The sequence below is a fragment of the Pan troglodytes genome, chromosome 10, assembly GCF_028858775.2.
Source record: "Pan troglodytes isolate AG18354 chromosome 10, NHGRI_mPanTro3-v2.0_pri, whole genome shotgun sequence".
Classification (NCBI taxonomy): Eukaryota; Metazoa; Chordata; class Mammalia; order Primates; family Hominidae; genus Pan; species Pan troglodytes.
The window spans coordinates 108,873,249-108,889,621 of NC_072408.2; the positions used below are offsets into that span (position 1 = coordinate 108,873,249).

General features: G+C 39.1%; 2 protein-coding genes across 29 annotated transcripts in view; one reads left to right on the plus strand and one right to left on the minus strand.

Moving 5' to 3' along the window:
- Positions 1-15,793, minus strand: part of WASHC3 (WASH complex subunit 3) — a 49,508-nt gene extending 33,715 nt beyond the window's left edge. For 3 of the 4 annotated variants that reach the window (XM_001156073.4, XM_054663489.2, XM_054663488.2), the window contains exons 1-2: positions 15,560-15,787; positions 14,906-15,004 (exon numbers count right to left, since the gene is read on the minus strand). In XM_001156073.4, coding sequence (XP_001156073.1) covers positions 14,906-15,004; positions 15,560-15,610 — 150 coding nt within the window. In that variant the 5' untranslated portion in view covers positions 15,611-15,787. Of the gene's footprint in view, positions 1-14,905; positions 15,005-15,559 lie in introns of all 4 variants that reach the window. The other variant, XM_009426110.3, reaches the window with a different exon arrangement.
- Positions 1-16,373, plus strand: part of PARPBP (PARP1 binding protein) — a 268,079-nt gene that overhangs the window by 117,061 nt on the left and 134,645 nt on the right. The window lies entirely within an intron of this gene.

Genomic DNA, 16,373 nt, shown 5'->3' on the forward strand with positions numbered 1-16,373 from the left:
CTGCAAACTCATTATCAGAGCAGTAAACAATTGTTGAGACCAGAATATAAACAAACCAGGACAGAGCCTTTTGTTTACTACTGTACCTTTAGTGCCCAGAATAGTACCCTGACACTTAATAGGAGCTTAATAATTATTTGTTGATGAATGAAGGAATTTTTTCATAGAAAATAAAAGAATAAAAATTATTCAGAGACACGCTGCAACAAGGTCTGCCTTTATAAATTACTTAAATGCATCAGCATATACAATTCGTCCCAGATTTAAACATCTGTAGTTTGAAAAATAAAGGGGAATGGAATTGGAAGATGAGTAATTCATTTTGGAAAGAGAAGAGAAAAAACTAGAGTATTAAAACAAAATCTACTATCAAAATGCAAGATAAACCAGATAGAAGAGCTTATCATGCTTGTTACTCTGTATAATTAAATTGTCAATGTACCTCTGTGTAAATATACACCTATACAAAGAAAGGTAACATCATAAAATATGACCATTCAAGTAAAGAACATTTACTTGAAACCTCCTAATCTTAAACATTATATTCAGTCACATAATCCAAGAGCGGTTACCCAGTTTACAAGTTGGCAGATACACAGCATCCTGATTGTATTCTGGGATATTATTAAGATCCTGACTATTAAGTAGAACTTTACCATCCTGTGAAATGGTCACTTTGCCTACAATTAGAGGGGGCAAAAAACTGAAAGTGGCCACAAAGCAGATAGTGCTTCTTTACAGATCACTTATTTTTAGTTTAGCATCTTGATATCGACAAAGACATAATCTACAACTTATTTAAAAATGGACATATTGGTTTGATTGAAGGAAACACAAAAGGAAACAAAAAAATTGAATTAAAATTTTTTCTGTTTTAATATACCTATATATTTACTTTTAAGCAATCATCAATACTGTAAGTATCTGAGTATTTACCTTGCTACATATGGTACAGTGTATATGCCACATATCAATTGAAATCTTACACCAAATCTATAAAGTAGGAAATATTATGCCAATTTTAAAGATGAGAAAATTGAGTCTCATACAAGTAAAATATCCTGAACTCAAACCCTCCAACTCCAGAGGCAATACACTTCACGAGATTTTTTGAGATAATTTTACACTGTTAAAACATAATGGTAAATTCTTGGGTATTGCATAGAATTTTTGTTATCCAAAGCTAACAAATGATCAATTCGTTTCTCACTAAGATGATTCTGTGCCAAGAGGAAAAGCCTTTTGCTCTTCTGATTCTGAGATGATCATTTACAAAGTGGTTCTGAACTACAGTACATGAACTAGGATGAGAGAAAAAATTCTACCTTTATTTTTATCTACTTCTAGCTTAAATTCGGCATTGTTTAAAAACATAGTTAAAAAAAAAAATCACCATAGGCTGGGCACAATGGCTCATGCCTGTAATCCCAGCACTTTGGGAGGCCGAGGCAGGTGTATCATCTGAGGTCAGGATGGTCAACATGGTGAAACCCCAACTCTACTAAAAATACAAAAAAAATTAGCCAGGTGTGGTGGTGTGCGTCTGCAGTCCCAGCTACTCAGGAGGCTGAGGCAGGAGAATCGCTTGAACCTGGAAAGCGGACGTTGCAGTGAGCTGAGATCACGCCACTGCATTCCAGCTTGGGCAACGAGTGAGACTCCGTCTCAAAAGAAAAAAAAAGAAAAAGAAAAAAAATCACAGTGGTTTTAGGATCTAAGACTGTCACCAATAGAAATCATAGTTTTTTTTAATCACATCACAATTGCCGCAGATTTCCTCATACTTCAAAATTATGGTTATTAGACATATGAAAGGATTATATAATTTAATGCTTTAATAAAGAACCTACCAGTATGTCATAGTTTTAAATTTTTTTAAGTATACAACTGGTTTCTTTTGTAATCCTATGCATTTTATTTTATCCACCTGAAAACATTAATTTGGTTTCACTAGACTGTCAAAGGGTCCATGGCATGATTAAGAAAGAACTACTTTTCAAAGATAATTCAGTATAATAAATGGTTTTGTATGTTCCAGTGTAATTATTGCTATAACATACCTGAATGTATACTTTTTAAAGAGCCATTGTCAGGTGAAAAGGTATACCTGGGTTCATTTATGGGCTGCTGAAGTTCATTTCTAAGATGTTTATGCTTGTGGCAATTTCCTTATACAATCCCCAGACCACTATAAAACAGGTTTTTCAATGCTAGCTATATTGACATTTGTGGGTGAAATATTCTTTGCTGCAGGGGACTGTCCTGTGCACTACAAGATGGGTAGCAGAATCTCTGGTCTCTATCCACTAAATGCCAGTAGCACTCCCCAGTTATTACAATCAAAGACACCTCTAGACATAGCCATATGTCCCCTGGTTGAGAGCCACCGCTCTAAATTATGGATGACTGTGGATATAACATAAGTAACATAATCGGTGACAGTAGCTGTTCTCACCTCTGAAAGTTTTAGCAAGAGGAAATGGAAAGGTAACAGTCTTTCCCATCCATTTAACCATCGTCTTCATGAAGACTGAAAACAAACTTGAAATGCTATGGTTTGGGATAACAGGGGAATTTACAAAGTCCCTGATATTTGTCAGATAAGCTGAAAGCTTGATTTACTACCCATGTATTTCCAAGGCAGTACATTTTATAAAGTTAAAAAAAAAGGACAAAAGAAAGAAGGAAATATGGAGTTACTAGTTGAATATGGAAACAAAATAAAATGCTGGTTTTTCATGGTTGTAAAATATCTTGCTTATATATCCATTTCTCTAAAAGAGAAACAGTATTTTAAGATAATGGATCTCTTGGTATACCCCACTGTGTTGCATGTGCCCCAGAAGCCAGAAAAGGAAGCAATTAATGGTTTTATTAGGTTGTGTCTGATACTTAAGCCCAGCAGTGGTTAAAGATATAAGAGCAAATAAGGATTTAAGCAAAATATTATCTGATTAAAGGTTAAGTCCAATGGCAGGCTAAAAAAATGAATGTAGAAGATAAGCACTAAAGAAACTTTCAGGTTATGTGACAATTCTCAGCACTTTTGCTTGTACCTAAAGATTTTAGAAAAAAGAAAAATTTCAGAATATTAAAAAATTATTTAAAAATCCAGTATCTTAGGCATGTAATAAGTCTGAGTTTGGCTGAGGGTGCTTGTAATCCTAGTACTTTGGGAGGCCGAAGCAGGCAGATGAGCTCAGGAGTTCAAGACCAGCTTGGGCAGCATAGGGAAACCCTGTCTCTACAAAAAATACAAAAAATTAGCCAGGTGTGGTGGCACGCACCTGTAGTTCCAGCTACTTGGGGCGCTGAGGCAGGAGGTCTAGGCTGCAGTGAGCTAAGTTCACTCCACTACACTCCAGCATGGGTGACAAAGTGAGACCCTGTCTAACAAAAAAACAACAAAAAAAGTTTGAATTAAAATAACATTCTGGCCAGGTACAGTGGCTCACGCCTATAATTCCAGCACTTGGGAGGCCGAGGCCGAGGGATCACTTAAGCCCAAGAGTTGGAGACCAGCCTAGATAATGTAGTAAGATGCCATCTCTAACACACACACACACACACACACACACACACACACACACACACACACACACAATTAGCTGGGTGTGGTGACACATGCCTATAGTCCAAGCTTCTAGGGAGGCTGAGGTGGGAGGATCACTTGAGCCCAGGAAGTTGAGGTTGCCCTGAGCTGTGATCACGCCACTGCACTCCAGCCTCGGTGATACAGCAAGACCCCGTCTCGGGGGGAAAAGAAAAGAAAAAAAAAATTATTAAACAAACAAACAAAAAACAAAAGTAACACATTTGACACTCCTGTTTACAAAGTACCTTTGACTTTAAAATTCACTATAAGGTTAAATGCTCAGGTTTCACCTGCAATATGCATAGAGCTTATGTTGCTTCCTGCCAACCCCTCAAAATGTGCAGTCCCAATGGATGACCATAAGATTTTGCTGACTAGAGCAAGAATAAAAATGCTCACTGGGGATTTGTGATGGAAGAGGAGATGACCCTAAGTACCTCTGTAATGTGGGTCTGATTCTACTACTTTCTCTGTCATCTAATCTCTCTTCTACTCTGGTGCCAATCACTGGAAGAGTTACAAAAGTAGCCTAATATGCAGAAAGTTTTTGCAAAGTTGAGTTCTTCACAGAATGCAGTTTTATACTCTTCTCTTTAATGAAGAACTCTAGAAACAGTGCCACTGATGAAGAAAGAACCCTAGCAATTTGTTTCAAACTTAATTCTGGCTTGAGGGTTTATCTGTGACTGAAGTTGTTTAAGTTTGGGTTTGGTTCAAACCAGATCCTGTCGGGGGGTGGGAAAAGTTTTCTTTTTCCTCCCAGTTCACTCTCAGTTCAAAAACTAACAGTTGAGGTTCCTCTTTTGTTGAGAGAAACAGTCAGTTGGTTCTTGTTTGAGGCTTTAAATAAATAAGGACTAGAGGCCTATTAGGCACTATTAACAAAAACATTTCAAAACACCAAAGTGACTTTACCTTGGGAGAAAATGGCACCTTACATTTGAATACATGTATTTTTGGAATTGACATAAAAATATATTACATCAAACAGACATAGCATAGCAAAGAAGTGAATGAGTCTAAAAATAGATTTTAATATAGCTATAAGAAGGTACTTGTACTGCACTCTCTCACTTGAAGTTGACATAAGCATGCTTCTTAATCAGATAAAGCAGTGCAATGTAAGAAAGTAATGAGATATTGACTTTTCCAGTTAAAAAATCAGTGGGAATCCAGTTCTGCTACTTTCTATCTGTGTATGTGCAGCTAATGCAGCTACAACTACTGGGGGCATGCAAAGATATGTTGAATGAATGAATGACTAAGCAAATGATTTAAACTTCTCTACATCTTAGTTTCTGTATCTGTATGAGTGGGATAACTAAACCTCTCTCAAAGGACTGACTGCGATAATTAAATACACATAAAGCACTTAGTATGATGCCCAGCACAGAGTAAGTACACAATAAATATTAGTTGTCATCTCATTGAGCAGTCTCCAGCTGACACGAATATCCAAATTGCTAAAATATATATTGTAGACAATCAGTTACAGTGAACCCTAGATTATCATACATAAAGGAGAAAAAGGTGGGACAACAGCAAGATGGGGGAATAGGACTTTCCAGCACTGATCCTCCCACAGAAACATCCATTTGAAAAACTATTCACACACGAAAATACATTCTCAAGAGCTAAGGAAACCAGGTGAGAAATTACAGCACTGGGTTTAGCACAAAAGTAAGAAAAAACACACTGAAGAGGGTAAGGACAGTTTTACAGAACTCATGTCACCCTTCCCCCAGCTCCAGGCAGCACAGCATGGAGAGAGATACCCTCCAGGTGGGCGAAGGAGAGGCAGTGAGCACAGGACTTTGCCTTGGACCACAACACCAGGCCCACCCCAGCAGAACTCAGTGCTGAGCAAGCCCCCTCCGCCCAGACTCCAGGCTGACACCTGCAGGCGAAGCCTTTAGGCCCATCCTGGCACTAGGCTGGATCACCCAGTCCTGAGTTCTAGGCTTGTCCCACTGGGACCGTAGGTTCCAGACCAGCTCAAGGCTCAGGACAGTCCCAGCACCAGGCAAGACTGCATAGATTGTCTCCAGGTCTGCTCTAGGGGCAGGCCAGCCCCAGTGGCCCTAGGTTCTGGACCAATCCCAGCACAGGGCTAGCCTCCATGGGCCTAAGGTTCAGGCCCACCCCAGCACCAGGTCAGCTCCTGCAGATATAGGTTCCAGGCCTGACCAGTGCCAAGTCAGCTCCTGTGGCCCCAGTCTGGCTCCTGCAGCCCATACCCTAGTGGAAGTAGGGTTTAGGCCCATCCCAGTAGGCCCTTCTGTTGGGCTGACACCCATAAACACAGGCTCCAGGACCATCCCTGTGGACTCAAGTTCCAGGCTAGCCACTATTGCCGTAGGACCCAGGCCAGCCCCATGTAGCCCAAGTTACCAGGCCAGCACCTATAATCCCAGGCTCCAGTCTGGCCCCTGTGACCCCAGGCTGCACACTTGCCCCAGCACCAAGCTGGCCCCAGACAAATCCCTGTGGTGAGTCAGGGTCTAGGTATGTTCCAGCAGACCCAGAGTCTGGGACCACCCCAGTAGATTGCATTGCCAGATTGGCCCCCATGGACGGAGGCTTCAGGACCACTCCTGCAGACTCAGGCTCCAGGCTAGTCACAGTACAACCAGGACCCAGGACCACCCCCACATACTCTGGCTCCAGGTCCACCCCAGGGGTTCCAAGCACCAGGCCCACCTTGGAACCTGGCCAGACACTGCAGACTCAGGCTCAAGGCTCACCCCAGTGCCAGACCAACCCCTGCAGACTTAGGCTTCAAGTTGGAACCCTAAGGATCCAGGCCCACCCCTATAGAGCTAATCAGCAGGTCCACCCCAGTGGATCAGGCTCCAGGAACAACCCTATGAACCCAGGCACCAGGCCAGCCTACCCAAGGACTCCAGCAGCAAGCCTGCCATGCACCACAACAGATGGCCTGTCTAGAACCTCTGGATGAGCTTACTGGTGAAGGGCTTTCCCAGACAAAGCCAGTCTGCAAAGACTGGAGTAAGTCCTTACTTCTTCAAACACACACATACCAACACATGGCCACAAAGACCAAGAATAATCAGAGAAACACGTCACTACTAAAGAAACAAATCACCAGTAACTGACCCTTCTTCACAACGAATCCAAAATTATTGTTTTAGGGAAACTCAGTGGACTTCAGGAAAATTCAGAGAAACAATTCAATGAAATCAAGAAAATAATAAATGACCAAAATGAGAAATGTAACAGAAAGATTGGAATTATTTTTTAAAAAATCAAACAGAAATTTTAGAGCTGAAAAAAAAATGTATACAGTCAAATTCAGAATATTCTAATACTGTCATGGTGATTAAATCACTTATATCTTTAGTATGAAAGTGAACAGACAAAACTATTAAAAATAATAATAGCTACAATAACTTGTTAAGGGATATGCAGTATAAAAAGATATACGTTGCAAAATCAAAAACAAAATGTGGAGAGGTGGAGTAAAAGTGCAGAGGTTTTTTATGTTATCAATTATGTTATTATCAGTTTAAAATAGCCTGTTATAACATGTTTTATGTGAGCCTCATGGGAACAACAAAGCAAAAACCTAACAGTAAATACACAAAAGATGAAAAGTAAGGAATCAAAGTATATCACTAGAGACAATCATCTAATCACAAAAGACAGCAAGAGTGGAAGAAAGGAACAAAAGATCTATAAAGCAACTAGAAAACAATGAACAAAATCGCAGCAGTAAGTCCTTATCTATCAATAATTACCCTGAATGTAAATGGACTAAATTCTCTGATCAAAAGACACAGATTGACTGAATAGATACAAAAATAAGACCCAACTACCTGCTGTGTACAAGAGACTCACTTCACCTTTAAAAAATGGACACACATAGATTGAAGTGAAAGAATGGAAAAGAGCTCAGCACAGTGGCTCACATTTGTAATCCCAGCACTTTGGGATGCCAAGGCGGGAGGATCCCCTGAACTCAGGAGTTTGAGACTAGCCTGGGCAACATGGTGAGATGCCATCTCTACAAACACCATGGACATATCATCCAGGCAGAAAATCAATAATGAAACACTGGCCCTAACAGACATATGTAGAAAATTCAATAAAACAGCAACAGAATACACATTCTTCGCAAGGGCACACAAAACATTCTCCAGTTTATATGATATGCCACAAAACAAATTTTAATACATTTAAGGAGACTGAAATCATATCAAGTATCTTTTCTGACCATATTGGTTTGAAACTAGAAATCAGTAATAGAAGGAATCTTGAAAAAAATCATAAATATCTGGAAATTAAATAACATGCTCCTAAACAACCAATAGGTCAAGTAAATTAAAAAGGAAATTAAAAATATTTTGAGACAAATGAAAATGGACATACAACACATCAATACTTATGGGAGATGGCAAAAGCAGTTTTAAGAGGAAAGGAAGCTTCAGCAGTAAAGACCTATAACAAAAAAGATGAAAGATCCAAAGTAACATCCTAGTGTTACAACTGAAGGAATAGAAGAACAAATAAAACCCAAAGTTAGTAGAAGGAAAAAAATAATAATGATCGGAACAGAAAAAAATGAAAGAGACTAGAAAAACAATAGAAAAGATCAATGAAACTAAGAGCTGGATTTTTGAAAAGAAAAACAAAATCCACAAACTTTTAGCTAGATTAAGAAAAGGAGAAGATTCAAATGATATCAGAAACGAAAGAGATGTTACAACTGATACCAAAGAAATACAAAGAATTGGCTTTTTCAGCCACAGAGCGCAATGCAGCTCAGTGACGTTATAAATGCTAATGAACTTAAGGTCTGATGTGTGTTTGAAAGAATCAGCGAAGCTTTTCTTTTTTTCTTTTGTTTTGTTTTTTTGAGATGGAGTCTTGCTCTGTCACCCAGGCTGGAGTGCAATGGCGCAATCTTGGCTCACTGCAACCTCCACCTCCCAGGTTCAAGTGATTCTCCTGCCTCAGCCTCCCAAGTAGCTGGGAATACAGGTGTGCACCACCACGCCCAGTTAATTTTTGTATTTTTGGTAGAGACAGCGTTCCACCATGTTGGCCAGGCTGGTCTCGAACTCTTAGCCTCAGGTGATCTGCCCACCTGGGCCCAAAGTGCTGGGATTACAGGTGTGGGCCACCGTGCCCCGCCCATCAAAGCTTTTCAAGTAGATAAGAAGTATCTGAATATGGGACCACTGAAATATTCAGAACAGAAGTTTTTGCTTTCTTTGTCTCTTTCATGGTGGTGGCTGGGATGAATTTTTAGATGGTCCCAATTTTCTACAGGAATGTTTAGATGAGAATTTTTTGTTTCTGTCCTGTGGTTGAGTTGGTGTCACAGACAATTTCCATAAAATTCAATTCCATTATTTAAAATAGTTTTTTTTAACTAGTTTTTCTATCAACCAGCCCCAGTCTGAAACTTGACACAGTGTTAACACAAAAGAGCAAGTACTTAATCTTCGTTCACCTACTCTACCTACAAAGACATGACCTACAGTAGTTCTTCAAGCAGGTCAGTTTTAGGAGACGTTAATTCTATCTAACTAGACTAGCTATTTCACAACTATGTAAGACAACTTTATAAACTTTGCTTTAACTTACAAAGGTCATTTAATAATCCCATTGTTTTGATGATTCTAAAGATTGTAAGTTTATTTTTACAGTCTACTCTTAAATATTACTGTTGAGGCATATATATGGCAATTGTGGACTTAATTCTGCCTAAGATATCTGAGCATCTGTAGTAAAATATGAAGCTACCTTCATTTGGTTGATATGCCAAACACATTTTTAAAAGTATCTCATTTTTTAAAAACTTGGTTTGTGTGTTTTGTATGCTCAGGAATTTTTCCACAGTACTGGAGACCATTGTAGTGATTAAATTTGGCCCTTTTGACAGAAAACAGAACAATGGATTCCTAGGGATAAAAAAGGGGTGACTGCAAAGGAGCATGAGGGAATTTTTGGAGTGATTCTATATCTTGTTCTACAACTATTCTACATCTTGATTATGGTATGATTATGCATTTGTCAAATCTCTTACTTAATGGTAAATTTTACTGCATATAAGTTCATACTCCAATAAACATGACTTTACAATTAAAACAAAAGAAATATGAAGGCTCATAAGAGATTGCTATGACCAATTATATGCCAACTGATTGGATAACCTAGAATGGATAAGTTCCTAGACACATACAAACTATCAAGACTAAATCATAAAGAAATAGGTAATCTGAACAGACCAATAATAAGTAAAGAGATCGAATCAGTAGTTAAGTCTCCCACTAAACAAAACCCCCAGGACTTGATGCCTTCACTACTGAATTCTACCAAACATTTAAAGAAGAACTAATACAAATCCTTCTCAAACTCTTCCAAGATACTGAAGAGGAGGGGAAACTTTCGAACTCTATTTAGGAGGCCAGCATTATCCTGATTCCAAAGCCAGACAAATACACTACAAGAAAAGAAAATCAAAGGTCAATATCCCCAGTGAACATAGAAGCAAAAATCCTCTACAAAATACTGGCAAGCTGAATACAACAGCACATTAAAAAGGTCATTCACCATGTTCAAGTCAGATTTATCCCTGGGATACAAGGATGGTTCAACATATGCAAATAAGTAAAGGTGATACATCACATTAACAGAATGAAAGACAAAAACCGTATGATCATCTCAATAGATGGAACAAAGGCATTTGACAAAATTCAACATCCTTTGATGATAAAAACTCTCAACAAATTAGGTATAGAAAGAATCTAGCTCAACACAATGAAGGCCATTTATGACAAGCCCACAGCTAGCATCATACGCAATGGTGAAAACTGAAAGTTTTTCCTCTAAGATGAGGGACAAGACAAGGATATTCACTCTTACCCCTTCTATTCAACATAGTACTAGAAGTCCTAGCATTAGTAATTAGACAAGAGGGAAAAATAAAAGGCATTGAAATTGAAAAAAAGGAAATGAAATTGTTTCTGTTCGCAGATGGCATGCTCTTATATATTGAAAATCTTATAAAAAATTCCACCAAAAAATTGTTAGAACTAACAAACTACTTTGGTAAAGCTGCAGGATATAAAATCAACATACAAAAATCAGTAGCATTTCTATACACTAAAAGTAAACTATCTGAAAAAAAAAGAAAAAAAATCTCATTTACAATAGCTACAAAAAAAATACATAGGGGTAAATTTAACCAGTGAGGTGAAAGATCTGTACACTGAAAACTATAACACATTGATGAAAAAAATTGAAGAAGACACAAATAAATGGAAAGATAATGTGTGTTCATGGATTGGAAACATGAATGTTGTTACAAGGTTGACACCACTCAAAGCAATCTACAGACTCAATGCAATCCCTATCAATTTTCCAATAATATTTTCACAGTAATAGAAAAAAAATCCTAAAATTCATACTGAACCGCAAAAGACCCTGAACAGGCAATGCAATATTAAGCCAAAAAAACAAAGCCAGAGAGATCACACTCTCTGATTTGAAAATCTACCACAAAGCTACAGTAATCAAAACAGCCATAGACCAAGGAAACAGAATAAAGAGCCCAGAAATAAATCCATGCATTTAAAGTCAATTGATTTTTGAGAAAGATGTTAAGAACACAGAAAAGACAGTTACAGAAACATACTTTTCACAGATGTTAAGAATAACAGTCTCAATAAATCATTTTGGGACAACTGGATATCCACATGCAGAATGAAATTAGACCCTCATCCTTTACCATATAAAAAAATTTAACACGAAAAGGATTCAAGATTTAAATGTAAGACCTGAAACTGTAAAACTACTAGAAGAAAACATAAGGGGAAAGTTCCACGACATTGGTCTGGGCAATGACTTTTTTTGGATATAAACCCCAAAGCACTGGTAACAAAACCAAAAATAAATAAATGGGATTACATCACACTAAGAAGTTTGTAGAATCTGGATTTTAAATTATTTTTTAAAAATTATTTTAAAAGACTACGAAGCTTTTGCACAGCCAACGAAACCATCAATAGAGTGAAGAGAACCTATGGAATGGGAGACTATATTTGGAAACCATATATGTGATGAAGGGTTAATATCCAAAATATACAAAGAATTCAATAGCAAAAAAAAAAAATCACATTAAAAAATGGGCAATAGACTTTTTTTTGAGACACAGTCTCGCTCTGTTGCCCAAGCTGGACTGCAGTCCTGCTATCTCGGTTCACTGCAACCTCCGCCTCCCAGGTTCAAGTGAGCCTCCCAAGTAGCTGGGATTACAGGTGCCTGCCATCATGCCTGGCTAATTTTTGTATTTTTAGTAGAGACAGGGCTTCACCATGTTGGCCAGGCTAGTCTTGAACTCTTGATCTCAAGTGATCCGCCCGCCTTGGCATCCCAAAGTGCTGGGATTACAGGCATGAGCCACTGCGCTGGACAATAAACCTTAACAGATATTTCTGAAAAGAAGACATACATATGGCCGACAGGTATATGAAAAAATACTCAACATCACTAATTATTAGGGAAATGCAAATTAAAAGCACAATGAGATATTACCTCATAACTGCTAGAAAGGCTATTATCAAAAACATAAAAGATCACAAGTGTTAATGAGGATGTGTAGAAAAGGGAACCTCTGTACACTGTTGGTGGGAATGTAAATTAGTACAGCTATTATAGAAAATAGTACAGAGGCTCCACAAAAAATTAAAAATAGAACTACTATATGATCCAGCAATCCCACTTCTGGGTATATATCCAAAGGATGTAAAATTAGTACATTCAAGAGACATCTATACTTGAAAGTTCACTGCAACATTATTCACAATAGCCAAGATACGGAATCAAAAGTGTCCATCAATGGATGAATGGATTAAAAAAAGTGGTATATATACACAATGGAATACTATTTAGCCTTAAAAAAGAATGAAATCCTGTCATTTGTGACAACATGAATGAACTGGAAGACATTGTGTTAAATGAAATAAGCCAGTCAAACAGAGACAGATACTGAATGATCTCACTTATATATGGAGGATAAAAAAGTACAACTCATAGAAATATTGAGTAGAATGGTGGTTAGCAGGGGCTTGGGGTTAAGAGGATTGGGGAGATGCGGTCAAAGGATACAAAATTTCAGTTAGGCAGGAGTAATAAGTTCAAGAGATCTACATGTCATGGTGACTGCTGTTAATAACAATATATTGTATTGAAAATTGCTAAGAGAGGCGATTTTAAGTGTGCTCACCACGAAAAAAAGTAAGTACGTGAGGCATTGCTTATGTTAAATAGCTTGGTTTGGCCATTCCACAATGTATTCATATATCAAAACATCATGTTGTACATCATAAAAATACAATTTTTACCTGTCAATTTAAATAAAGAAATAAGATTTTTGAAAAAGGACAAAAGGCAATAGACTACCTTTAAACTTCATGAGGTTTTGATGAACAAACTTTTCTCTAGAATTCAAAGAAGTACTGGAATACAGATACAGCCAGAACAGCTGCAGAGAAGTTGAGACAGGAACAGGAGGAGGTTAAAGAGTGACTCATGAGGCTTTGATCATAATCTATCAATAAATGAGATGACTATTGTTTTCTTTGATCTAGTTGTCAGTAAACAGCCCTCATTCAAGAACCATTAGGCACTACAAAGGTGAAGGGCTATCCCTGTTTCAGGACAGCTCAAACAAGTTGCTTTCATAGGTGTGTTTACTTGTTGCTTTGTTCTTTATTTTTCAGCTTGATGATAAGGGCTATGGGGATAAGAGTATTTGCTCCTTTCTGCTAGTAATCCTGGGACAGTCCCTTTCCAGATACTTCTCCATCTTGCCCTGGTATAAAAATTGAAGGGTGAAAACCTTGGCTTACTGGTTTTTATTCAGTCAATTTTATATCCTAAATTATTTAGAGAGATAGTAGGAACGAAATAAAACTGACTGGAAGCAAGCACCTAGTTTCTGGCCATTAACATATAAAACTAAATTGAATTAAGCCCCTTACTCTACCAATTACTATATTTTACTTTGTCTTAGAAGGCAGAAGAAATGTTGATAATTAGACAAAACAATAACTGGAATTTCATACAAGTAAAAAATAGTTTTCCCATCTCCATGCAATTTTTATTAATAGTAGTAACACACTTAACAAAAACTCTAATTGCTAAGGCTATACCTTACATAAGACAGAATGTTCAACAGACTTACTTGTGAATATCTAAGTCCCATAATTTACTTTTCTCTTTCCTTAAATGCAATTTCAACCCATGGTTCCCATTGTCTTCCCCATCCTCTTTTGGCTTTTTAAAAGACAGGGATTCCCTGGATCCTGGATCTAGTACCTAATCCTCTTTTTTAAAACAAAAACAAAAACAAAACACTGAGTTTCTCTGTTGTCCAGTCTTGTCTCAAATTCCCGGGCGCAAGTGATCCTCCTGCCTCTGCCTCCCGAGTAGCTGGGATTACAGGTGCGCACTGCTGTGCCAGTTTTGGTACCTAATCCCTAGTTGGGTACTTAATCCTTACATCACAAGTCATTTGCAGAAAATATTTTTATTTCTATAATCATATTTGATGCCAAAGTTATGTTTCTAGGCTATCTCCTCTAGCCATCTTTTAGATCCAGAATGTAAAATAAATTTAAACAATGTGGTTTTGGGGTACGGGAACGAACGACAAATTGCAAAATAAAAACTGTTTTCAACTGTGAAATTTTAGAAGCCGGGCGCGGTGGCTCACACCTGTAATCCCAGCACTTTGGGAGGCTGAGGCTAGTGGATCGCCCAAGATCAGGAATTCGAGACCAGCCTGATCAACATGTTGAAACCCCGTTTCTACTAAATATAAAAAATTAGCCAGGCATGGTGGCTCATGCCTGTAATCCCAGCTACTCAGGAGGCTGAGGCAGGAGAATCGCTTGAACCCGGGAGGTGGAGGTTGCAGTGAGCCGAGATCGCGCCACTGCACTGTAGCTTGGGTGACAGAGTGAGACCCTGTCTCACAAAAAAAAAAAAAAAAAAAAAAAAAAAAAAAAAAAAAATTAGATTTCCTATTGTTCCCTTTAATCGCAATAAGCCTGACTGAACTATCTCACAGGGACCTCTAGAACACTAACTCAGTAGAGGAGGGGTGCAGGATTGATTTTAACAGAGTAAAAGAGAACCTAAGGTGTGTTAACACAATTGGGTGATGAGAGGTCACGGTACATGAATAAAGACTGTAATTCTTGTTTTACTCCATTTGTCAATCTCAGCAGTGAAAGGTGATTTCCAGGCGACTCTATAAACCAGTATCACCGGACCTACCTCCTCACAAACTGTAGAAAAGCGGTTGAGGAACTGTACAGTGTGCACCACAAATTGGTTTAGAAAAGCCACCGTTCTTTTCTGTTGAATAGCTGGCACCTGTGTTACGTAAAAAGAAACATGGTTCATACAGGAGGAACGTACACAGTGCAAATCTTTTCATATTTGGACATAATCACGAGGCACTTTGCTGTGTGATATGAATTTCTTGAAGAACTGGGAATAGTCATTAACTTGTTTCCTAAACTGTGGGTGGGCTGTCCGAAGATGACAGAGGTGCATAAAAGTTTGAGAACAGGCTCTAGACTCACTGGTACGAATTTTGGCAAGCAAAAAGCACCACACATAAACACACACAAAATCTTGGGGGCTGAATAAGAGGTAGGGCTAGCTATCGCAACCGGCGTGTGTCGCCGGCGGCAGAGAGACAAGCGAGATGGGAAGCGAAAGTTGGGAGATGCACACCGTCTCCTTAATCAGCTCAGGAGGGACCCCATTTCAAGGTGGACTGTGGGGCTCTCCCTCCTGAGGCCCGCACAAGGGCCCGAGGCCGTGACAGAGTGGGGACTCGGAAGGTGGGTGTCTCCCCGGAAAGCTGCGTCTTCCCCATCCTCCTCCCGGCTCGTCGGGAGTCTAGCACCGTCTTTTACAAACCTTGGTCAGGTCTATGCCTGACCCCATGAGAGGAAGCCCGTCCTCATCCATCTCCTCAGCGGGCGGTGGACCCCAAGTTCACCCACAAACCCCTCCCAGATAGGGCCCGCCCAACCCGGTAATCACGTCTCAACTTTCCCCTCAAGTCCCCGCCTCCGGGGCCCTTCCCGCCGGAAGAAAACTTCTCCGCTCACTAATCACTCGGCGGCTTCCGGAGAGCCCGCCTCCTCGCTCGGCATTCTGGGATTGGTAGTTTTAGTCCAGATTGTGACGTCAATTTCGGGGTGGCGCGCGGTGGTGCAAGGATGCAGTTAGAGCACTGAAATCTTAGAAAGGAGGCAACAAAACAAAACAAAAAAACAAAGCCAGAAGTTGCGTCCTTTTGAGGTTATCCCTACTTAGTCCTGTCTGTTATATAATAACTCCGTCATTCCTTGAGCAACAATTTTTTTTGTTGTTGTTAATCCTAAGTGCCATATACTCTGCTAGGCTTTTACTGGGAAAACAAAGATTGAGTTTGATTGCTGCACGGGAGAGGTTTATGCCCTGAAGAATGAGAAATAAGACCTACTTCCAAAGCGTGTGTGTGTGTATACACACAAGTTCTCGCTATTTCCCCAGGCTGGTCTCGAACTCCTGGCCTCAAGCGATTCTCCTGCCTCAGCCTCACAGAGTGCTGGGATTACAGGCGTGAGCCAACGCGCCTGGTCTTCCAAAGGTTTTTAAAACATGAAATAAAATGTCAACTACTAGATGTGAGGCACAAACCTACGGAAGTGACTGCCACTTACAGGGAGCATCAAAAAGATGAAGA